The following is a 26,214-nucleotide window of genomic DNA, read 5'->3' as shown; positions in this document are numbered from 1 at the left end:
AATTCCTGTTCAATCTAAGCAACAAAGATTTGGCAAACTAAAGACTACAAGACAATCCACCTAAATTAAAATTCCACCCGATCGATCGTACACGTCTCAAACTCTTGGGGATGCGAAGATTTTTATAGTTATGGCTAAGTATGACGGTCTATAAGACTCGTTGTGACTATAACACTCTATAAGACAAGAAAAAAGGGCTAGAGCACAACACGAAAGGAAGGGAGGGGAGAGGAAAGAAAAGAAATATTGTAGACAACGAATATGATACTCACCTAGAAGCCATGCTGAAAATGTGAGAATTTTAAAATGCAGGGGACTGGAACTAGCCTCGTATTCGTGCGATTGGAAAAAGCCCGGGAATTTCGCGGCAATATGGCGGAACATTCAAGGTAAATTTGTAGAGAGGAAAATAACGGGTGATTTTTATCATATTCTCAATGCATTATAGTTGAATCAATGAATCTTTAGACCCTTTGAACTCTTTGAAATGCACCGGTATTTTTTGTCTGAATTTCAAGCTGTTTCCGGACATCGTTTATATTAGTCATCGATTTAGAAATTCCGTTGTCTTCTGACTCTTCTTGATTACGACTTATTGACAGCATGTTTTGAACATTGAAGCTTTAAATAGTTATTAAATAAGAGGGATATGTGTGTTGGCACTGACGCAAATCCCCTGAAATGTGCTGATCGCTCATCTATTTTGACGAATAACTGAACTTTTGACATTCTTTCCACAGAACCCTGGAAGAAGTCAACAAATTGGCAGATGCTGCTGGCCTTGTCAACAGAAAAGGCTTGGTACAAGTACTGCAGTTCTCACTGAACCCCAGCAATGATGAATATAAACTCTTAGAATTGCCGCCCAGTATACTGGACACCCTTAATACTGGTAATAGGTATGAGACCAGTAACCTTTTTTTGTTCTCATTAAGTAGCTTGAGATATATAGAACCACCTGCCTGGGAACATCAAAATAAATATATGTCTTGTTGGATAACATACAGATTGGGCCATTCCAAAAATTTTCTGAACCCCCCTATGGAGGTTGGTTTCTGTCATCAGGGCTGTCACGAAATTTTTATAAAGAAGCTGACAAAATTTTGGCCCCCTCGGATGCATCTTCAAGGGTACCGACAGCAAAAAAAATTGTTCTCTCTTTTGGGTGGGAAATGTTTTGTATAAATTAAATGATAAACAATGCCTGTTGGATGGTATTTAGCAAGCCAGATTATGTTTTATTTTTTAAAAGTTTTATCTGTTAAATAAGAAACTTTTGCTTCCTTTACTGTATATATATATTTTTTATAGCAAGCAAGTTTCAATTTCCAATGCAGGAAATTGCATCACAGAAAACCAATATGTGTTGTTCCAGAAAATATCCATACCCCCACTACGGAGGGAATTGGAAATCCAGAGGGGTGGGGTGGGGGGGGGGGGGGGTCAAAGCCCCAGGAAATTTCAGAGGGGAGGAGGAGTGAATGGTTAGATCAGTTTCCAGTACATCTGACATCTGCGCAGCAAGGGCCTCTCCATTGGACTTAAATAATATTGATAAGTACAGTAAGAGTAACTTGTAGCTACTGCACTGTTAGTGATGTTTAAACATTAGATCTTTCCTTTTGTAGTGTGGCCATAAGAGGTGATCACCAAGAGGAAGCTGTGCTATGTACTGATAAAGCGACGTTTGACTTGAAAATGGCTGATACTTCAAATTCCCTTCTTCTGGTGCCAGAGTGTGCCTTGCCCAAGGATGAAGGTTGGAAGCACTTAATTTTTTTTAGCTCCTTGGAAACAAAATGTGCATCTTACAAAACTTCTTGATGTTCAAACTTAGGGTGATTGAGATCATCTTGGTAACCATCATACTATCCGGGTTTGCAGCTTTTATATAGCCCTCAAAATCCCTTTATTCAACCACTATTTACAGTGGAACGAACTCAACCGGGGCCACCCAACATTGATCAGCCAATCACATGTCACGTTTACAACAAAAGAGTCTGGCTTTAGTAGTTTGTAACAAAAACGAAAACATTTCAAAGTGTCGGTTTTTTCAGTGGCCCCGGTTGAGTTTGTTGCACTGTAAAATTTTATAGTCCTGCAAAGGGAGACAATCATGCAAGACATAATGGTGATCTCAAATGGGTGTAGTTATTGTTTTGTCATGTAAACCTGTGAGTCGTTAGGCATTATGATGAAACAAAAGAAAGCCACAGTGTCATTCTTTCCAAACTACCTTTATTGAAAGAAGTAAGATTTCATAGATATGACATGTGGTCTTATTATAAATTCTGTTTTATGGTGTCATAACCTTGTTCATAAACTTTTACTTTGTAGCATTCAAATCAGAGCTGTCCCCATTGGTTTATAGAGAGGTGAGTTCACTCCTGGATGTGAATGTCTCTTTTAAAAGTATTTACCCTACTGATCAAAAAAGGTGATATTCTAAATATCAAATTTCACTAAGAATGGATTCAAATGGGATCTCATAAAGATGCCCCCTTGACTCCATAATTTTAAAAGACTGTTTTTGGTGATATACATTTCAACATCATGAAGAAACTGGACTGACCCACCCTGTGGAGATAAGTCAGTGAACTTTGTGCTTGGAGCTCTGGATTTGTAATCTGGAACACCAATACCTCTTGGCTTATTATTGCTAGAGGTCTAACCAGCCTTGAGGTAAAATACAGTTATCTGCTCAGGATTTGTCTTTTCAGCAGTCCTGAAAAAAGTCAACTCACTAGCCTCACGCCCAGTTGGGATTCTTAAATATGTTTGGTTTGCTTATAAGATATTTGTTTCATATAATGGCCCACAATCTGTAAGCTTTTCATCTAAGTTTGTATAATTTCAATTAAGTTCAGTTTACTTACTAGTTTTTAATTTACAGTAATTTACTTGTGACACATTGTTAACATGACTCTGAAGGTGATTTCTGCTGAGGTACTTGTTGAAATCATGAATAGTAGTTAAGGACAACTCTCACCCAACAGCCATACTCGGCACATTAAATTGCTGTCATCCATTGTTCATTCAATAGGTTTCTAGCTGTCATACAACATACTTTGAAGTTAAACAGAGGAGGCCACGACTGGAAAAGCTCAAGTATCTCTTATCTGAGGATTTGTACAAGGGACCAGAGAATGAACTGAACTTTGACCAATCAGAAGATCAACTTTCAAAAAGGAGTAGCTTGGTGGGTTACTTGCTGTTAGTATAAGTTTTGTGAAAACTCTCAAGACCACTTTCTGCAAAACTATACAATAGTACACATGTAAACAATTTTATTTTTGTTACCATTAAAACTAGAGGTGATATGTGAAGGAAGGTGGGGTTGGGGAGGGAGGGGGTGGAAATGTTTTGGTTTAAAATTTTTTTCAGCCAATGTGATTTTTAATTTCCTTTGTTTCAGTAATGAATCTGAGACAAAACAAAATATAAAACAAAAACTAGCAACAGTCAAAGAGTAGGGAGTGTGTTTGATGATCTTGATCCCAGGCGCTCTCCCCTTTGCCAAGTTGGTGATATGCTTCCCAAGATCCCTTGATCCGTTCAATGTCCCATACAATCTCAACTCCAAACGCAATTAGGAGTGCGTTCTTTCTACGTGGAACACAATTAAACTGGAGTGAAAATTTTCAAACCAAAAATCAAATTTAAACCACAAATACACCAAAAGCTACCCCTTTTTTTGTTACCTCCTCAATGTTCCACACATCATAACTTCATAGTGCACTTGCATAGTCATAAAGGTTTCAGAATATTTTGAATTCATGATTTTTAGTCTAAGAGTATAATAATAAGGGTGGGAGGGGTAGTGAATATTTTAAGAAATTGAGAAAAATAAGATTTATGGACACCAAAGGTCATTGCAATCAATTGACCTTGTTTTACATGCTGGCAGACCAACTGGTGGTATTTGAAACATTTTATTTTCAACTATATTTCCCCTCCCCTAAGTTCCAATATACCTGGTTTTCTTTTCAGTACACTCTTTCAGATTTACTTTCCAAAGTGCAAGCAAGTGAAGCAGAGCTTCTTGATGCTTTAAACAAAATAGGGGCTCTAGAAATTGACGGTGAGTCATTGACGAGTGGGAGTAAAGGGTAGCAAGGGTGGTACAGCTTTGAGGGTTTCAGTCCCAAGTTTACTGTTGGCTCCCATCCTTAGCTTGCTTGAGGGGCATTTCTCTTGGCTGTCTGGTTTCCCCCCCACCACAAAACAAACATCTCTCAAAATAATTTGAATCTGGAATCTATCGTTAATGTTTCTTATTAATATTGTATTACTGTCAACATCACCCGTGTTAAAGGATTAGTGATACTGGTTTTTTAGGTATCAAATATGTCTTTTTTTTGGGGGGGGAAATTATGACGGTTTTTGAGGAGAGGGGAAACCTGGAATACCAAGACAAAAACCTCTTGGAGCAAGGACAAGAACCAACAACAAACTCAACAACCCACATAATTATGACGCCAAATCCAGGAATTAAACCCGGGCCACATTGGTGGGAGGCGAGTGCTCTCACCACTGCACCACCCCTGCTTCCCCATTCAATCAAAGTCTAATGCACTGTCCACCATACCACTGTGTGTCCACATTTCAGACATAAACGTTCATGTCATTATCTTGCAACTTCAGGACACTGGCGACTGCTTGATGCAGATTACAAAGAACGAGCCATGGTGAGCATTCTGACATTACTGGAAGAGAAAGATTGGAGCTATGAAGCAGTACCAGCCAAGGAATGCTGTGATATACTGGAGGAACTTGAGCCAAGGTAATATAAGATTACAAACTTAAGCTTCACTTGAAATTGGATCAAATTTAGAGAATTTAGTTTGTCTTCTTTTTCAGAAATATTCTCGAGTACTGTCTTGATTGTTATGGAGAGGTAACAAACATGGATACAGAATCAGGTAAATGATAGTATATGCAAACTACAACCTGCAAGTATTTTTTGTGCTATAAGTAGTTTGCAAAATATCCTCCATTCGTCATTGACTACCAAGTACTAAAAATTACATTTCAGAGCTTCTTGACACTAACTCCTTCAGTGCTCACAACACTTGGCTCGCCTCCCTGAATGTCTGGCTATGGTGTTGATTTGTAGGGGGATCTCTTGAGAAGGGGTAAACAGTGTTTATGTCTGGTCAGGGGGTTGGGTTCAGTGTATGTGTATTTTGACAACGACAGCAGCAGCAGCAGGGTCGTGAGCCAATGTCTTGCTATGTATGCTTCAGATGATTCTTGGTACAGGGAGCGAAGCCAAAGGTTAACTTTTTCATCCTTGCATCTTAAATAATTTATTAATAAGTTCATGAATCCTAGCACTTTCACATCTTTAGTCATATTGTAGTCTGTGATGACAAACATGGCTTATTTTCATTCAAAATGGTTGGTTTATAACATTGAGATAATTCAATATTTACATACTTCTTTACCTTCATTAGTTGAAAACAACATTTACTACAGACTCTCAGAAGACAAAATATGCAAATTTTATGCTGAGTATCTTCTGAGACAAGCAGGGAGGGTAAGAACAAGATACTATATGCTGATTACATGCATACTTTCAATATTATTGATTGATTATTTTGTCTATGAATTTTTTTTAATGTTAATTTTTTACTTATTATAAATACTGGTTTACTGTAGTAATCTGCAGGTACAGTGTCACAGACTATCTGTTGGATTGCTTACTTAACATTAACTATGTTATGATCTTTTTTTTTAGTTTAATTATCATGAATTTATGGATTCTTGGCAACAAAGTGTTCCAGAAGGAATGACCACAAAATTGGAACATTTAGCTGTAAGTGAATCATCTCTATACTGTCATGTATGTCATGAGTAAGCGTAACTTTTTGCAATAAATATTAATAAATATTGTTGCAAAAAAAAAACAAAACAAAAAAGCATGGAAATACAGTAAGAGCCATATTTTTCTTCAGGCTTTGAACTGCTTTTTTTTATGACTGGCCGTACTATCCAGGTCCATTTCTGCAGTGCTTTTGGCAGCTTTAAGACACTGTTGTTGTCTCTTGTTACCACTTGGGGCCCAGGCTCACAACATGTTTCCTCAACGGCAAAATATATGAAAACAGGTATTCAGGCAGTGTGGCAAAAACCATTCAACATTTTGTTTGATGTATACTACTGTTAGGAAACAAAAGAATGTGAAATTATGCCCCTTTTGGCTTTCCAATTATTCTTTAAGTCTTCATGCTGTTTAAATTTGTCACTTCATCAACCACTTTAGATCTACAGATCATGACCATTAGTGACCTTTAGCTGTCTTCATCTACTGAGTAAATATTATTTTGTTATATTTATCTTTGATATTAATTTGCAGGGTATAGCTCTGACAGACATGAAAAGTCTCCCACCAGTCATCTGGCATTTTCCTTTCTCTGACCTTCCAGATGATCCTGCTTTGAGGTACAGTGTAGGCAGGTAGTCATAAAAAAAGCAATCGACAAATGAGAAAAGTCACATTTTCTAAACATCTTCTCTACCTGACACAGTCCTGTATTTGTTCAAAAGGTTTTTGCAGAACTTTACAGTCAAGCTCCCCAAACACTTGGACAGAATTTACTGGACATGATTTGGGGTGATGTTCCAAGAAAAGTATTGAATTTAAAAAGTGACTTGGTGCCAATTTTTAGTACAAACTTACCATTTATATAACATGAAATGATGAAGACTTACATGTAATAGTTTGATTTTCAAAACCAATGAAGAATGAAATTATCCTTATTTAGGACATTGTGCACACAAAATAGTTTTTGGGCCAATGGGCTCAATGGACAGGAAAACGTAGTTGTTGTGGTGGAGGAGTGTGGGGGTGGGGGGGGGGGGGACCCCAGAGATTCCTCTTTATTTTAAATGAGAGGGTTCTTAACTGGATAGGAAATTTATGTGTTTACATGTTTAAAATTCCTTGCAGGTTTATGAAACTATTTAAAGTACAACCAAAGTGGACATTTGATGAGATACAACCATACATAAAGTAAGGGAAAAAACATTGATTCATGTACACTTATGGGGTTCAAGCGTGACCATTCCTGTAATGCTGTTTCTTAGTCAACACCAATATTTATTAATGTCAGAGTAGGACTGTCATTCCAATTGATGATGGATCAGAGAATTCCCTCTGCAGTGTATGTTAAAGTGCTAAGTTAACCCCAAGAATTTCCTGCTGAGCGTTAGCCCTGCTAAGGAAATGGGAGACCACACAAGGCAAAGAAAAAATTTGATAAGGGGGTTAGTTTCTAAAGAAACCGTGGTACTGCATTGGTTTGGGGTAGAAACTAATGTTTGGTTTATCAACAGAGTTGATAACTAAAGGAAAATTGGCCACCAAAGCCAACCTCAGCAGGAATCGCACTTATGACCTCTGGATTTGATCAAATGTGGCTCTACAGACTGAGCTAGAGGCCTGTTGGGAACAAGTGTTGGGTAATTCTGGTGGTAATTATGGGAATGTGAATGTGATGAGTATAATGAATGTTGTTGTGCTGTCACTGGCTTTGTCGGTGAGTGTGAATTGCTTAATAGTAAGTTGTTTTTTTTTTTCCCTTTCAGAGATCTTGTGGCACCTGGGCAGTCCTTAAATGCTCTTCTAATGAAGTTTGCACGGTCATCAACAGACGTAACAGGAGTTAAGGTTTACAACTCTAAGAAACTCACATGAAAAGCTCTTGAACCAGAGCTCTGCTGAACAGTTAACCTCGGTCCAGGAACTGTCACCTTACACTTGCTTGCTATTGTCTGCAGTCCAAGTTTTATATCGACTGTTCTGGTTGTAGTTCTAGCCCACTGTTGAACTGGTCACCCTTTGGCTTACACCTCTATGAGCTGACCAGTTGCAGATGCTGATCCTAAGCCTGTCCTTACCTGTAAGAGAATCAGTGAATAGCTTTTTAAAGCAACTGAAGGAGACCCTTCTCATAAAGAGGACAGTTGTCGTGGTCTGAACTACATATTAAAATTAATACTACCTGCTGCCATAAGTAGACAACTCTTCCAAGTGGAATCTTGAATATGCTCCCATTGTAGTCCACCTGCAGAAGATTCACTAAAATTCCAAATACAAGCCTTCAGGGTTCCACAAAGCCTGAAGACACGACAAGGAGTAATGTTCCAGAATGACACCTATTGAAACCGGCTCCATCCTCTACTGAATAACAGGGATAATATTTGTTGCAAAGTCAGACAACACACACACACTGATTGGTTGCCTTCAAATTGTCCACTTGCACTTGTTGGATGCTGGATGATTAGAGTGGGTTTCAATTGAGTGTTGTAAAACCAAAACCAAAGTAATTACTCTAGTCAATCACAACAGACGAGTAAACAACACAATGAACCAATCAGAATAAGAGGCAAAAACACGTAACCGGCTCCAAGTGCGGGAAAACGTGTGTGACCAAAACACAATTGGTTTTTGTTTGGCTTCCCGTTGGTTGAGAAAGTGGCGTGACTTTTGTTAACCAATCACAAAGTGTAGTAACTGGCAAAACCAAAGCAAACACGAATTACTTTCGACACTCAATTGAAAACCACTCTATATAGCCAACTCAGTGCTACATACTATTTATCATCTCATATTCAATGCATAGTCATGGAATAATAAATCGTTTGTAGTCTTTTTTAATCTATCAAATCTTTGTGTTTGCTTTCAATGGAAGAGCTTAGTGCGTAACTGACCTATGTAGTGCATTTTTAAGATCCCTTTTTGTTGTTTTGGCTTGGATTTACCAGAGAGTTTTTGCATGTGGCATTCACTTTGTTCAGGAAACATTGCCCCAATGTTTTATCCATTGGTTCAAGCTTCGATTGCAATAACAGCCTATGATTATGGGCAAAATTTGTTTTTATCACAAAATGAAGTGCAAATAAGTGGAGAAAACATTGGAGCAATGTTTCCTAGAGAAATTAAAGGCCACGGGCAAAAAATCTCAGGTAAGATAGTTATCCTGATGAAAACAGTGGCTACTTTTAAACACCACTACATGATCATGTTCATCACAAGTACTTTATTTTGAACACCAGATTAAAAATAATGTACAGCTCTAGAAAGAAATAAAAATGAAACCACGATAAGCACAAATCCACTGTGCATAAGAAAACTGTTAAGTATACAAAGCACTGCTTTACTCAATACCTCTAATCTTTACTACAATAAACTCTTGCCTTTTGGACACTACTATTGTGGATTCTCAGTTATAATGGACAGGAGTTGGAGAGTATTAACCTCATCTGCAGGGTCTTCGCAATATTCAAATGGCAGATGGCAGCGAACACCCTGGGACGCGTTGAAAAATACTCCATGACTCGTGAGGACTTTAATTTCCATCTTTCCTACAGTTTTCTGGGATCAAAATATAGTATCCATCAGGCAGCCATATTATTTTGATCTCAGAAAAAAGTGTAGTAAAGACGAAAGTCAAGTGTCGTGACAAAGTACTTCACAACCATTAACTATTTGGCAGTGTGTCCCAGGATCTTTGCTGCCATCTGCCAATTTGAAAATTACTAACACCCTGGGCCCGGTTGTTTGGAAGCTGATTAACGCTAATCCACAAATACTCATTAAAAGTAGTTTTTGAAAGCTGATTTTGAGCTAATGCTAAAGACAAGTCTAAGTCAAAACTGTGGGACAAAAATCTCACAGTTGGGAAAAGTCAGGGAAAAAATAAATATTTTTTTCAAGGTCAGGGAATGTTGCATCATGTCAGGGAAATTCTAAATTCACCTCGGTGAATTATATTTTATCCTCTAGGTTTTGGAAATTGCTTTCTTACACAGATTTCTTACTTGCATCTCTTCATTAGTGATGGGAGTTCTGTGATGAACCGATTTCACTATTTCAGCAAGTGCTCTTTCCAATTAAAATTCAACCAACAAATAACAGTACCAGTTAATAATAACTAACAAGCAGATAGTTCTTCTCATTCCTCCTGCACCATTTAACTTCACTCTGAAATAATGTTTTGTACATTTGCAAACTGATGGACAGTAAAAGAAAACATGCCACGTGTTACTGGCTGCTTGAACAACAAAGGAACTATGAGTTTAACACTAACCTTAAAAATACCTGGACAAACATTTTTGAACTAATTGTTGCATTCTACAAGCTAAGGCCATCACTAATCTTACGGGTATCTCAAAAAACAGGTTAGTTCAAAAGGTTTGGGAAAAAATCTCCCGAATTGTTAACAGGATTTTTAATTTTAACCACTTTGTTTTCAGTTTAGTTTTCAAGGCTCCATTAATTAGCTGTTGTGATTTTGATGGCTGGCAAAGTAAAATCCATTCATTAGTAAGATGGGTTCTGAATTGCAGTGTGTATTTTATTGAAATGTACAGTTTAAAACAGTCAAGTGAAAACATTAATACATCTGATTTTCCCCAGTAAATGCAACAAAAAAATAATCCAAACTGCAGTCCTACATGTACAGCCCCATACCCAATTTAGATTTTACTGCTTAAAGCACATTTTTATCTTACGAAGAATTTAATAAATATTTAAGCTACCAATAAATCCAAGCCATTAATTACATTAACTTATCAAATCTACTGAAAGCATCCCTCACAATGCAATCAATGACTTTTCAATTGATGATGTAATAAAGCTCCTTCATGTACAGTTGTATGTAAAGTGAATTCAGCTTAATTTATGACAAGCATTGAGTCAATGATAGAAAGTAAACCCACAATGCACCTGGTTGCAGAAAATATCTGTACCCCACCCACCCCCCCCCCCCCCCAACACACACACAGAAAGAATTGGAAATTCCAGGGAGGGTAGGGGTCTCAATGCCCCAGATAACATCTGTTGTGGTTCAAAAAAACCTTTGATTTAAATTTTATCTTCCTATTGTTCTTGGGTATGGTATATCTATGATAATGAGTTCAAAACAATGGAAAATAAATTTAATTAAACTAGGATAAATTGAACCACAACATCCCCCCCCCCCCCCCGACTCTTGCCATGACAGAAAGGATTGTGGAGTTCCAGAAAAATATCCATACTCCCCCAACGGAAGGGTTTTTGTTTTGTATCCCCATCCCCCCAAAAATTCCAGTTTGGCTTCATACCTTGCTTCTACAATTTGACTTTTAAGACCCCCCTCCCCCTAGGAATTTCCAATGACCTTCCATGGGTATGGATTTTTTCTGGAAAGGCACATTGGAAAATCAAGGGCGGATGGGGTCTCAAAGCCTCCACAATTTAAAGAAATGCATGAAGCTAAATTGGAATTTCAAGGGTCTGGTTGCTATTGGGAATTGCAGGAAGATGTATATGTTGTGGTTTAAATTTGGTTAAAGTCAGTTGAATTGTTCCAGATTACGATCATTCCTTCTGAGACCAAGGAAACTAAAAACTGAACTTGTTTGAAAATTTTCAAAACAAAACCAAATTTAAACCACAACAAAAACACTAAATTTGCACAACAATGAACTGAAATTTCCTATTCAGCTCAGAGTGTGATCTACATTACAACATTAAAGTATTTCTTATTTACAATACCAGAGTAAGGTACTATAAATCATTTTCTTGAGCAAAATGGTCTTGGTATCCAACTGAATGAAACCCAGACTATTACTCAACATTGTTTTAAAAGTATGCAACACAATTGCGGTATTTGATATTGGCAAAAGATAATTATTCTTGTCCAGGTCTACAAAAACAGCAAAATGTAAGGCTAAAACACTGTAACTGCAGGACAAGGTTCCAGGAAAATTAAAAGAACAGCTACCCAACAAATCTGTCAGCAATGGTAAACTGTCAGTTAAGAGACAGCCAACAGTTGGCTAACGGAATTGTGTAGGAGCTGTTCTTCAATTTTACCGTTCTTAAGATGCCTGAAGTCTTATCAACAGAAAATACAGAGTTACGTTTTTTTTCCTGAATGTGGATGATGTTTTGTCACACAGGTTCTTTCATCAAGATTTTTTGATTGAGAAACAGTTGATGTTAAGGTGATCGCATAGTTCTTGCACCTGAAAGAGAATATAACCTTTGATGAGCCCCATTTTCATATTGAACAACTTTTAAGTTGTTTAAAAGGAACCCTATTGATTACTCACAGCAAAGAGATGGAGGTGGACACTTCAGTATAGGTAGAGATATGAATTTTTGTTCTCTCAGTCACTACAAGAACTGTAAGCATTAGTGGGCGTGAGATCAAAGTTTTCAACCCACATGCATGAGACTCAGGCCTATGGTGTGAGAGTTGGCAGGTATATAATTATGTTCAGGCAGGCCTTAATCTAGTAAAAAGCTTCTGAGGATAAACCAGCTGAGGCCTGTTGGCAGATTTTTGAGGGATTGCACTCATGAATTGGTGCCAAAGATATCCCTGTACATTGTAACAACACAATAAGTTGCTCCAGCAACCAGCAGATTGAATTTTTAGTGGTACAGCCAACTCCATCAAGTTCTCAGTAAGACAAATTCAAAACTGTTGACAAAGCTTGTCTCAGTAAAAACTTTGGTTTGGCTGTAAATCTGCAAAACATTTTATTACTCACCAAAAGTATGCCATAATGAACATGAAATATGGCTACCCCAGCTGTGTAGAGGACAAGAAGAGCAACCTCAACTTCAGCAGATTTCACAAATGGCACAATGATCAGGAGGACACACAGTGGATACAACATGACATTGAATGGCTGACACCTCTGGCTGCTCATCGTACTCACAATTAAACGGCACTGAAAAAAGCAACAGCAAAACAACTTAACAGATTCCTCAAAATGAACTGGTATTGAAAAGTCCACTAGTCTGCTTGCATCAGGTTATTTTCAATTGTATTTTATCAGATTACTGGCTCACTCACTCAATCACTCGCTCGTTTGCCATCTTTATCCCACAGTGTACACTGGCAGTGATGAAAGATTTGTACATGCAATGAATCTGGGAACTGCAATCATGGACAATTTAACTTGTTCAATAAGAAAAATGCAAATTTGGCAGATATATTTCAATCTCCCTCATGGAAAACACTGCCTGGAGAGTAGCAAACCTCCACTTCCCCCTCCCCCTCAATCAATGTTGCTTTGAAGGTCAGATGATGACAAACCTTTTTTTTTTTTTTTTCAGCCATGGACCAATGTTGATGAGGGGGAGGGGGTTGAGTTGTTGACGTACATTCATCACTGAGGTGGTCAAATTTGTAGATCGGCTAAACACTTCTTAGTAACACTTTTGTCCACGATTGTGGCTGGGATAAATAATTACTGTTGTTAATACCAGACTTCACAAAGCATACATAAAGAATGAAGGAAGAGAGACATGATGTTCATAACAACTTACTGTCATGTTCGAGAACACAATTCCTGTAGCTGTGAAAAACAGGCGTGGCTGAAGGTCAAGAATACCAGCAGGAGATAAAACAGCCCAGGCACAGAACAGAAAAATCAGTGCAAAAAATGACAGCATAGGAAGGATACCCTCCAGGAATGATAAGCCGCGGCCTCCCTTAGAAACGTGTGCCCTGGGTGAAGAAAATTAGCAAACACAATAACTTGCCTGAGTTGGTTTGAAATTCCTGAAAGGTGTCCATGAATAGGCCAATCCTGAGTTGCTTTGAACGTCATCATGAAAGCGAGGTTTCGTGCATAGTTTTTAGTATGAAAATTAGTTTTCATTTAATATATGCAAACAAAACTAATTTTCACATGAAAAGCTTTGGACTTAGTACTGCTTTTGTAACAAGGGACAAAGCAACTCGGAAATGGCCTATTCTAATCTGTGGACAAAATCACGTAAAAGCTACTTTCTTGTATGTGGAACACAGAATACAACCCTGCCGTTCAGTTCAAGAACATGGCTAGATTTTTTTTTAGGGGGGGGGGGAGGGGGGGGTGAGTGGGTTGCAACATCCATTAAAAGAAGTTGAAAATGCAGGAAAGACTATTTCACAAATTATCTACTTTTTATCTGGTATAGCATAGCCCCTGAAACCTGGACAGGGACTTGCTCCAAATAAATGGCAACTCGACCTTCTTTAAAAAAAATTCTAACTGATACTACCCTTTTATAAAAATAAAAGCACATTTAAAAATGTCTTCAAGAAAAATGTGGAACATGAATTCCACTACATTCACAGGTACTTTTTATTTTTTTTTTCACTCTACTTTTCTAATTACCAATTATAAATGACTTAAGAATATTTTTCATATTAGCTCAGACTACTACTCTTGCACATGAAAGGATAATGGCTACACATTTGCACCTTGCACTCTGTTGGCTTAACCTACAAATTTTAGATGACCTCTTGTTTCAAGGTTCCCCAGGTAACAGCCCCATGACAGTAGAAACCCCTACTTGTCAGACAGTATTATTCAAATTTGATGACTGCATGTTAAGAAATTCCGAGCCCAATTGTAAGGCAAGTAGTAATAGTAAATTTCTGCTCAATCTGAACATAACAAAGTTGTTAACTTTCAATATTGGTAATGACCTCTCAGAACTTTATGGTGATTATGTAATATAATACCAACTGTAAACAGTAATACAGTCCTACTTACTGGTACATGTTGAAGAGCGCCATGCCAACTGTGAGGACAACAGAAGTTGCTGCAATGGCAACCAAATATAGTAAAAAATCTCAACAAACCTTTTTACTCCTTACAAATGAATACAAGCCATATTGCTACTGACCATCGTAAACTGACTAAATCAATCCTTGGTTTTCAGCTTCTGTAACACTAAATTTGAGACTTATCTTGATCTACAATGTAGACTAAGAATTTTGCCCCTCCTTGGTTCTCATTACACTTATGCCCAGAAATGCACCTAACCCTGAATTTGGGTAATTTACATAAGACTGACATTTTTGTCATTTTTATATGACTTCATGTTTGACAGAATTATTTGTGTTTTAGTAAGAACTTAGGGTAGGGGACACCTTGTGATGTTTATCATACAGTTTATGGACCTCATTAGTGTGTATTTCTAGACATATCTCGAGAAATGAAGCACATTTTTATCTTCCTCATGTGATAAATCCATCTTCTTTCCACGGATAACATACAAGATAGTACTGTATTATACTTTTGAAGGAATTAAACCACAACTTAAATTCTTTTTAAGTTTGAAGACTGGTTGCAGCCATTACGACAGCCATAATTTGTCAGTTACGAAATAAATTACAGAACATAATTTGAAACAAATAGACAACTATTACACTAATTAAATTTTGTACCTTAGTCTGTAAATGATGATGGCTATCAGCTAAAAGATGCTTTTGAAATTAAACTGTGTTGTGTTTTCTTCAAAATTATAACTTGTTTTCTGCTATGAAGACCTTTTGGAAACATGTTTACTAATGATTAAAGAGAACTTTTTAAAATAAGAAACTGCAAGAATCCTCTAAAGAGTCTTCAGAACCTAAGGTCCATGGCTTGTTATCACTCAACTGAGGGTATTGACTGGAGGCATTTTTTAAAAAACAGCAATTTTTATGATAATGATTATTCGTGCATAGTTATTTATCATTACTTAACACTAGATTTTTGAAAGAATATGTAAGTCAGAATAAATGGAATTTTGAATGTAAATACATACCATATACGGTCCATCGGAACACATGGCACAAAGGAAATCCCTCCGCCAACTGAATTTTCCACATATCCACTCCATAGTAGAATGTAAAGAGGTATACAGATGCAATAGCCTAGTAAATAGACAGTGATACTGTAAATATATCGTATTCGATGGTTTTAGATATAATAAATGAGAGTTACGTAGTATTTTTTTGAGCCCCTAAAAGGCGAGGAGGAATATAAGCAATGAACAAGATGTCCGCACATTTAATATTATGTAAACCATCAAATAAGATATTTATTTTTCCACTACAAATATTTTTTTGCTATTTTGGGTTCTCTTTTCTGGTAAGAGTGTTGAAATACACCTGGCATTATCTGTCATCAGTATATGGCGTGTGCGAATGACATAAACAACACAGAAAGCCACTGAAATGTCTTTGTCCGTATTTGCTCTGTTGTAAACCCATCAAACCGGGACACTACAGTCGGTCTAAGCTTGTATTTTGCAGGTTCCATTGACCTTATTTGGTGAAATGACATAATAGTGGCCAGAATAATAATATATGTTCTTAGCTGAACATTTATTCATTATGTTACAAAATAATTTGACATTATTCAGTGATCACTGCTGTAAAATTGCCAGCTAATTACTGACTACACCGCGCAACCCAACTGCAATGTGAACCTTACACCAGTTTGTTGCACTTTCATTTCTTAGACATTTCTTAGACAATGTCTGCTGATAAAGCCACTAGTAAGGGCTGTACAGGGTTCTCAATAGCATTTGGTACAGCTGTTGCTGTGCTATTTTGCTGTTAGTAACACTGAGGTACATGGCCTTGGATCTGTAGGGCTCAAGCCTCTAGGGAGGTCTGGGGGCAAACCCAAGAAGGTACATTGCAAAAGCAACTGACAGTAAATGTACTTTACTCAATCATTTGCTCCAAAAGTTGTTCTTTTATTTGCATTTGATAGATGACTTGATCTACTGATTGAAGCGCTTTACAGCCGTAACACTTACTAGTGACACCCATGACAGGTGTTATGGGTTCAACTGAGAACACTGCTGTACTATGCAACAGTTTGGCATTACACCGTTCATGTGTACAGTCAACCAATGACATTTAATGCTGTAATATGCTAAGGAGAAACAGCTATAACATTGACAGTGGGTTATTAGCTACAACAGAACTGTTGGTTTTGATGACTTTAGTGGATCTATTGAAAACAACATGCCATGAACATCACTGACAACAAGTCTCATGTAACAACTGCATCGCTTAATGTAGGTTGGGTGCCTGGAATATCAAAGGTCTTCCACTTTTGGCAGCCAGGCCCTAGACTGAATAACGCCCCCATGACTGGTACATGTATAATGCTGCAACCCAACCATGAGCCCCCACGCAAAGGAAATGAAAACAGGCACCCATCATACTGAATTATCAGTGGAAAGAAAACAAAGGGGGAGCCTGGAAGGAGGGGAAGAACTAGACGAAGAATACTCTTGGCACACAACGCTGGCTGGAAACTCCTTGTGCCGCTGAAACATACTCCACATGAATGTCACGCCGCACTACTGTGCATGCACCTCTAACCACTGGCATTGTTGGCGCTCTTGTAGTTAACTCCTTTAAATTGCATTTAAGTGCATTTAACAATTTATGTCAATTTTTACTGCTCTGTCAGTAAATCTCATTTAAAAATGTGTGTGTTTGGCTATAAGGACCTTGACAGTGTGTCCACTTAAGAGAGGTGTTCACCTTTGCTGTGGTGGTTTTCATTTTAGAGGGTTTGACTGTACGGCAAAACAATTGAAGAACTTACCAATTGACTGGCATCGTAGGTCCACGGCAGGAATAAAGTCCCGGTGTTGTATTTTTCCCAGTGAGCCACGTAAAATCCCAACAGACAGGCCAACATGATATAATAAAGTTCCCACACAGTAACACTGTGCGGGCCGTGACCAAACAATGAAAATAAACTTATGGGAATCAGAAAAGCAGCTGAGCTATCCAGTCCATGGTCAAACAATTCACCCAGAGGAGAGCTAAGGATACAATAAAGAACTTGATTAACCTTTTAACCTCTAAAACTGACCAGCATGCGTCCTCGGAGACCCAGGAGCAGTTAGTTGGGTGGAAAGGATTTTCATGGGCAAAAGTTTATTGTAAAAACAAGAGAGCCCCTAGGCAATTACTCTTACCGAACCAGTTCCGGAAGCATTTGAATTCCCTGCTTTTGATTGGCCAGAAAAATCAACGAAGAGGACCAGCTGGGTGACTCTAAAGCCTTCTTACAAGAAGTTGTTTTCCTCATCAATTGCTACAGTTGAATGGGCCATTGAAAGGAAAGATTCTTGACGAGAGTTTCAGACAAATATTCAGCAAAGTCAAGGAAGTTGCAAACTTAAACATGACTGCAGCAAAAGAAACACTCATGAGAAATTTTTTTTTATGGTGGACTTTCTCCCACCAAAATCCCTTCCATCCGACTAACTGCCTCTATGTCTCCGAGGATGACCAGCATGAGAATAACGGAAATGAGCACCAAATATATTTGAACAATTAAATTCTCCCAACTGGTATGATAGCAGAACTTCTCATAAGTGACCATGCAAAGTAAGTAAGATGAAAGGTGGTCTCCCAGGAGACAAGGTTGCTTTAGGAGGAATCTCTAAATAAATATAGTCAGACAACATGCTTGATCTCGCAGGAAGGTTTGACTGTAGTTTTATAGCACAGATGCTGTGCATGTCATGGTTTTCTTGCATCTTTTTTGAAAAGATGGTGGAATATCTTTACACGTGTATCATGCGCTTCCAAAAATCACTTCGAGTCTAAATATTTCAATACGAGAGTAAAGAACATTGTTTTGAGAAATTTTCAAAAAGGCATTTCCCTGTTTGACTTCTCCTCTTTATAGTTCTCTATGTTTTTGAATGCCTTTCACAAGTTCAACAAAATTAATGCTGAGCTTCAGCACAAATTAAATTAAAGTTAGCTTGGTGCTGGCTTCTTCAAACATAATTACTCTTTCCTGTGTTTCTAGGCTGTTTCATGTGTTTCATTCAGTGTAAGTCTTCTCACCTGCTGTTTGTTCTGCGAGCCTGTTTGCCATCACAACCATCAAAAGTATGAGCTGTGAAGTGCGCCAAAGCAAATATCAACCACCACACTGATGGCACTCTCTTGCTCTCATCGATTCCAGAGGAAGCCGTAAAATGAGGGTCATAATAACAGGTGACTAAGTAAATCATCAGCAAAAGACTCCAGCCACTGAATGTGAGAACATTGGGAGCGAGCCATCTGGGAAAGAACTGAAAATAAAATGGAGAAACTGGACTGAAGGAAGCTGAACATGAAGTTGCTTTGTAGTGATGTGCATAAACCTTAATTTAAGCCCCAAAAGTGATCATCATTGAATTTCAACATGCAGGTTATGAGAATAAAGCAAATGATCAACAAAAAAGTCCTACTAATGTCTTGATCTTAAAAGAAATTCTCCAGACTAGCTTGTACTCTAAGAAATATATCGAGAACAGTAAGGTGATTTAATGCACGTTGATTTTTGGACTTGAAGGGTAATATTAAATACTGTAAAATACTTGTCTGTTGACCACAGATGTCTTTTGAAATGCTTGAAAATCTATCTGCTTCATGTTCTGCTAGCTTAATTTACACTGAGGTTTAATAAACATTCAGTCTAACTGCAGCGGAGTAACATGAACTAATCATCTCCAGCACTATCAGAAAATATGTTTTGTAAGTTCACATTCATCCTTCACAGGTATATTACGAACTCACAATATGACCAGCTCCCAGTTGGCTTGATAGCTCAGTTGGTTTGAATCCCATTTAAATCTGATTTTTTTTTTCAGGCCTTCTTTTCGCAACTATTTAAGTTGCACAAATAACTGTAAGGGTCTTTCTTCTATTTAGAAAATCTACCACTTTTTTTTTTTTTGGTTCTGCTCGATGAAAATTGACAATATGAACAAACAGTTTACATGAAATATTATGTTGTTATGTTAAAGAGGGGACTGGAATAAAATGAGCAATTGCAATTTCTGGTGATCTGACAATGTAAACAAAATTGACTGGAACTCACATGAATGTAATTATATAACTTCTGATCAACGAAGTCCTTTTTTGGACACATCACTTCCATTCAAAAAAAACTGTTTGAATGAAATCATCCTCCAAATCATCATAATTTCAAAATAAAATTATTTTTTCCAAGATGTCTAAGGAAGGTTATTTGTTCAGCTGCAAGCAAAAACAACAACTTACAGCATAATTTGAGATATTTTAAACAACATGTGGTTGCTCCAGTTTCAGGGATCATAATGAAAGCTGAAATATTCCGAGAAACTTTAAGGAAAGTCTGGTGTTTCCATAAGATTTTGCAGTTTTCGTCGCAGGACAGATGTTTGCGAATACGCATAGAGAGGTGTCTGTTGGTTTCACACCTGTTTTACGCGTGCAATGAAGAAACAGAAGGGCAAGCACAAGCAAACAAATATGATCGAACTACGATTATGCAAATACAGATGCAAGTGCTCCTGACAGCATTTGTTTCGTATGTAAACATTGCTATGACAACTGCAAGCAAGTGAAGCACGGCGTTGCCATACTGGACAACCCCTCCAAATATGTGCGTCCAAGGCAGTCCCCGTGCTTGCGTTTGCATTTAATTAAGTTATGTGTGAATATCTTTTGGGCTAAATGTGCTTGTGCTTGTGTCATATATGTGAACTGGGGCATTATCTCCCCTATTAATTTAAATGTCATAACAGTCTACTGTCCTGACTCAAGGACAGATCATCTTAATAAGGGGCTGTTTACATGGAGGGAGGAAGATCCTAGCACTAGGAAGATCCTAGAAGGCGGATCATCCTAGCACCATATGTTTTCCGTATTCAGTTTACATGCAAAAAGTTGTATTTGGCCCTAGAGCTAGGATCTTCCTAGAGATAGGATCTTCCTAGCTGAGAGATAGGAAGATCCTAGTACTAGGAAGATCCTAGCTCCATGTAAACTGCCTTCGCTCGGAAGATCCTTGTACTAGGGACAAAAAGAACAAATAAGGCGACAGCCAAGCGTTCAGCTGCTAAAGGCCGACAATTTTTCTTCTTTTCCTTCTCCACTTGGTAACCACTCCGACCGAAATTTCTGCATATAAACCAAACGAAGAGTTGATCCCCCTTCTAGGATCTTCCTAGTGCTAGGATCTTCCTCCCTCCATGTAAACAGCCCTTAAATTTCTCGTTTCAACAGCGACATGATCGTTCCACACCCGGGCCCAACCCTCTCGGGATCAACAATATAACATGCCACTCCCCTAAGGAGTCAGATCAGCACCGGATTCACGGTGTACCAAAGTTCACTTTACTTGGAAAGCTCTCGCCTGATGACTACTTCAAAATAATCAATAAAAGAGCTTTCTCTAAATCAGTATCATGAACAACTTAATTAGTCCTGGCTGCTTATCGATGTCCATATAAAATCAAATAATTAAGCAAGACAACAAAAGGATCAAACTCGTAATTTACCACAACAGCTTCTTCACTTTCCCCACAAATACTCACCTCCACAACGAAATTCCAGAAAGGGTGCGTTATGTACTTTGATATGGGTGATGTATCCTCAGATTTGTACTAAAGAAAGATCAAAACGTTAAGCTGGAAGATTGCTACAAACAACTAAATTGCGGCAATCGAATTGTGCGTTGACGTGCGATGAGCGCTTGAGCTTACCTTGTACTTGTCAAATCCTCTTAACTCTTCAAGCGTAAGATACATGCCCTTCATCCGTTCGAAGTCTGTAGTATGCAGTCTATGAAAAGAAGACGACTTGTCCTTCCCAGAGGACAGCTCTTTTGAATCGGGCGGCATATCTGCCCGGCGGGCTTACGGGCGAAAAAAGTGTGTAAATGCGGTAATCCAATGTGCTTACCGCGTTGGACACTGGGACGACACTGGGGACTGGTCATTCAAAAATGACGCCTTATCACGCCACTTTTGTCGCGCGTGGTCACTCGAAGTACCTCCACCACGCGTGTACTCTACGAAGAAATTTTGTTTGTGAGACAAAATTTTGGAAAATTTGAAGTATTAGTGAAGGAAAGTGTAAGAGCATTAGATTTTCGCGCGTGTTTATAAAAAAAGAAAGCAAATCAGTTCCCCTTCGAAGCTTTTTTCGCAGTGTGAGGGCCACGCGCGCAGTGTGCGCAGCGTGCGCATTGTGCATGTGGCGGATGAGACCTTCATCAGGAGCCCATTACCTACTTGCTCCCGCGATCCCGAACTCTCTATTTCTCTTTCTTTCTTGGACCCTCAGCTTGCTTCAGGCCCCTGACGGTTTTTTTAAAAAAACAAATATATTTCAGTTATTCTAGCTTTTGTTGTTTGTTCTATCAAGCTCGTCACCTCCGCCGTTGGGATCAGTCTATTTGTATTTGAGATAATTTGCTGATCCAGGTCTACAAGTGATCCGGCACCACTCATTGGTTTGTCGCTGTGGAATTGCAGATTTTATTGTATTCATCAGTGGGGAACACACCCTACCCTTGCAGGGATTTTCTGGACAAAACTGCTGTAAAAGTGTAATGTATACTCGAGTACACTCCTGCGTTATAGTCGACTCCTTTTCGAGAGTGCTGAAGTCTCGTGCCCGGCGGGGGAGGGGGGGGGGGGGCTCTTGTATAAAATTCACGGGGTGATCGTTGTACCATTTAGGGGTTAATATTTGTGGTTTGGTACCCCTTAGGGTCAGTAAAATCTAAAATTACTTCCGTCAGAGGCATGGTGGTACCTTTTAGGGTTGAGCCAAAAGATATGACAAGAAGCAAATGTCAGTCAACTGATCTGGTACCTCTAAGGGGTAAAAAAAAATTGTTCAGATCGCGCCCACAAAACAGAATTCTGGTACGTACCTTTTACAGGTTTTTTCCGAAGTTTCCTACGATCACCCCCGTCACTTTTATATGGAAGCCCCCCCCCCCTCCCCCTCTTGTACCCAGATCTCACTGCAGGTTTACTTACTTACTAAATGGCGAACTGCGGACCAAGATCAAATAGAAGAAAGATCCTCGCAGTTACTACGCAACTTAAGCAGTTGGAAAAAGAAAGCCTGAAAAAAAAATCATGCTTGAACGGGCCTTCAAACCCATGACCTCTGCGATGCCGGTGAAGTGCTCTACCAACTGAGCTATCAAGCCAACTGGGAGCTGGTCATATTGTGAGTTCGTAATATACCCGTGAAGGATGAATAAATAAATGTAAATATTTGAAACATATATATTTTGAACTGCGGATGAAAGATCAAATAGAAGAAAGATCCTCGCAGTTACTTCGCAACTTAAGCAGTTGGAAAAAGAAAGCCTGAAAAAAAAAAAATCAGCTTGAACGGGATTCAAACCCATGACCTCTGCGATGCCGGTGCAGTGCTCTACCAACTGAGCTATCAAGCCAACTGGGAGCTGGTCATATGTGAGTTTGTAATATACCCATGAAGGATGAATAAATAAATAAATAAATGTAAATATATATGAAACATATATTTTGAACTGCGGATGAAAGATCAAATAGAAGAAAGGACAGAAAGATCCTCGCAGTTACTACGCAACTTAAGCAGTTGCGAAAAGAAAGCCTGAAAAAAATTCAGGCTTGAACGGGATTCGAGCCCATGACCTCTGCGATGCCGGTACAGTGCTCTGTTCATATTGTGAGTTCGTAAAATGTAAATATATGAAACATATATTTTGAACTGCGGATGAAGGATCAAATAGAAGAAAGATCCTCGCAGTTGCTACGCAACTCAAGCCTGAATTTTTTTCAGGTTCTCTTTTCGCAACTACTTAAGTTGCGTAGTAACTGCGAGGATCTTTCTTCTATTTGATTTTACTTACTTACTGCCTAAAAAGAACTGCATAAAAGAACTGATCGGTCTCAGAAATAATAAATACAATCTAAGAGGAAGTGACATTTTAAAGCAACCAAGGGCCAGCACTACAACTTATGGCCTTAAATCGTGGAGATTTACGGCACCAAAACTCTGGAACTCATTACCTCAGTGACCCAAGCAGAACAGCTCAAACTTACAAGGCTTTTAAAAACAGTATCAGAACACTAGATCTGGCAGGTCTACTATGATTGAGTGAGCTTTTCACACAATACGAATTATTGTAGTTTTTTATATCCATTTATTTCTTTATTGTAATTTTTGTTTTACGTATGATGATTAATTTGTATTAGGAATTTTAAATTTTACCTAGTATACCAATGATGTTTTTTAATTTGTGTTAGTTATCTAATCATTTAGTGTGAAATACCTGTAAACAACACAACAACACAACACAACACTTTATTAACAATAGACAGTTACAAGGTGTTATATACCTACCCGCAAATAGCTGAAGCTAGTCGAGGCGGGTAGGTATGTTTATGCTAAACTAAATACAAATACATTTGGTGTTTACAACTGAATTGACTAAAATAAAAGTTAAATAAGTAGTAAACAAACAAGTGACGCAAAAAAGGGGATTCGCTAGCTGATAGAAATTAAAGGATTGTTACATATTCAGAAGCTTTTCATTATTTCAAGAATTGAAGAAGGTGTAAGGTAAGCATTTTCTTTTTTTAAAATGTTGATTAGTATTTCATGTATTTGTTTCTTGAATAGTTTTCTGTTGTCAGACTTTCTAATATTATCCGGTAAAGAATTCCATAGCCGTGCACCAAATCGAGAAAATGAATTCTTTAGTTGATCAAGACGTGAAGACATGATATAAAATTTGTCGGCGGTTGCTGACCGGGTGTTGTAGGAGTGTATATCTGAGACATGTTTAAATAAATTTTGAATATGAACAGGTGCTAGTTTGTTTTGGATATCATACATTAAACAGGAAACAGATTCGACATAGAGAAAATGAACAGGTAGGATGTTAAGTTTAATGAAGTAAGGAATAGCGTGTTCACTTTTTGTAGAAAAGTTCATCAAACGTAGAGCTCGTTTTTGTAGGAGAAGGAGCTTTTCTAAGTTAGACTGAGAAGCTTGACCCCACGAACTAATTCCATACATGAGGTAGGGGGAAATAAGAGATTGATATAACTTAACAAGAATAGAAAAGGGTACAAAATGTCTCAATTTAGCTATGATGCCAATGGCCTTGCTAATTTTTAGGGCGATTAAATCTATATGAACTTTCCAGTTGAGATTCTTGTCAATGAGTATGCCAAGATATTTCACATGATCTTTACATTCTAATGTTGAATATGAAACTTTATCATTGTCGTAAATATTTATCGTTGGTTGATAAGGAAGTTTCTTTTTGTAATTAAGAAATATTACATAATTAGATTTCTTAGTATTTAGAGTTAATTTGTTCGCTGTTAGCCATTCGCAAAGTTTGTTTAATTCAGTGTTTACTTCTAGTTCTAAGGATTTAAGGTTCCTATTACTGCAAAGGATACTAGTGTCATCAGCAAATAAATAAAAATTGAACTTATCTGAACAGTTAGTGATATCATTTATATACAACAAAAAGAGTAAAGGCCCTAGAACAGAACCTTGAGGAACGCCACATTCCGTAGGGGCCTTTTCAGAAATATGGGGACCGATATTAGTTGTTTGTGAACGCGATTTGAGATAAGAAGAGAACCAATCGTTGACTATCCCTCTTATTCCATAATGATATAATTTCTGCAGCAGTATTTCATGGTTTACCGTATCGAATGCTTTCTTTAGATCAATGAAGATGCCACAAGTATACAGCTTTTTATCCATATTGTTTTGAATAGTGTTAATAATATCTAGCGTTGCATGCTGGGTAGAATGTTGTTCTCGAAAGCCGTATTGAGATGGAACAAGAATATCTGTTTTACTTAAGTAGGATTTTAAGCGCACACACATCAATCTCTCAAAGATTCTATTAAAGTTTGAAAGAAGTGAGATAGGTCTGTAATTGTTTGGATCTGTCTCGTCACCGTCTTTGTAAATGGGAATGACTTTTGCGTGTTTAAGTTTTGAAGGGTAATTCCCACAATTAATTGAAGCATTGAATATATTCGCCAAAACATAAGAGAGGGTAGAGCTAGCACATTTTAAGATTGAAGTTGGACTCGAATACAGACCATGCGCTTTGTTGTTGGAGATGGACAGAATTTCGAGTTGAACCTCGTAAGGGGTTACAGGAACAAAAAAGAAAGAATTCAGGTGACTGGTTTGACGATAATAATCAGTGAAATGGTGCAAAGATCGGGGTAGCTTCGAAGCTAGTTTGCGTCCAATGGAGGCAAAGTGGCTGTTAAGAATATTGGCAATTCGGGATGGGTCTTGTGTAAAACCGCTGTTATCAGGTTCCTTGAGTTTACAGATGAATTTTCGATTTCTCTTTTTGTTTAGCAAAGTATTAATACATTCCCATGTCTTCTTAACACTCAATAAATTAGATTCGAAGTATTTATAATAATACTGTTTTTTGCTTAAACGGGTTAGTGTCAAAATTTGATTTCTATATAATTTATATTTCTCATTATCGCCTGACAAAAATAGTTTGTTCTTGACTTTTATTGATCGTCTAATGCCTTTAGTAATCCATGGTTTCGAAAATTGCTTTGCCTTACGACCTGAAAGCTTTTTTAACGGT

The 26,214-nt window shown here is 37.9% G+C and overlaps 2 protein-coding genes across 2 annotated transcripts; one reads left to right on the top strand and one right to left on the bottom strand.

The window, feature by feature from the left end:
* Positions 1–357: 357 nt before the first annotated feature.
* Positions 358–9,316, top strand: LOC146458908 (sister chromatid cohesion protein DCC1-like). Its single transcript, XM_085090177.1, has 13 exons — positions 358–389; positions 741–899; positions 1,629–1,759; positions 2,338–2,375; positions 3,044–3,199; positions 3,991–4,081; positions 4,645–4,783; positions 4,861–4,922; positions 5,457–5,539; positions 5,741–5,818; positions 6,359–6,444; positions 6,953–7,015; positions 7,591–9,316. The coding sequence occupies exons 1-13, from the start codon at positions 373–375 to the stop codon at positions 7,697–7,699; spliced, it is 1,212 nt and encodes a 403-aa protein (XP_084946303.1). The 5' UTR covers positions 358–372; the 3' UTR covers positions 7,700–9,316.
* On the bottom strand, positions 9,025–21,522 carry LOC146458907 (ethanolaminephosphotransferase 1-like). Its single transcript, XM_085090176.1, has 9 exons — positions 21,323–21,522; positions 21,155–21,223; positions 18,654–18,883; positions 17,392–17,614; positions 15,587–15,695; positions 14,548–14,596; positions 13,331–13,511; positions 12,547–12,729; positions 9,025–12,015 (listed from the first exon to the last, which is right to left on the bottom strand). The coding sequence occupies exons 1-9, from the start codon at positions 21,458–21,460 to the stop codon at positions 11,959–11,961; spliced, it is 1,239 nt and encodes a 412-aa protein (XP_084946302.1). The 5' UTR covers positions 21,461–21,522; the 3' UTR covers positions 9,025–11,958.
* Positions 21,523–26,214: the final 4,692 nt, after the last annotated feature.

The sequence above is a fragment of the Pavona decussata genome, unplaced genomic scaffold (genome assembly GCF_977016875.1).
Source record: "Pavona decussata unplaced genomic scaffold, jaPavDecu1.1 SCAFFOLD_225, whole genome shotgun sequence".
NCBI classification, from domain to species: Eukaryota; Metazoa; Cnidaria; class Anthozoa; order Scleractinia; family Agariciidae; genus Pavona; species Pavona decussata.
Note: the sequence above shows the minus strand (reverse complement) of the source record. Positions and strands in the feature narration are given on the sequence as shown.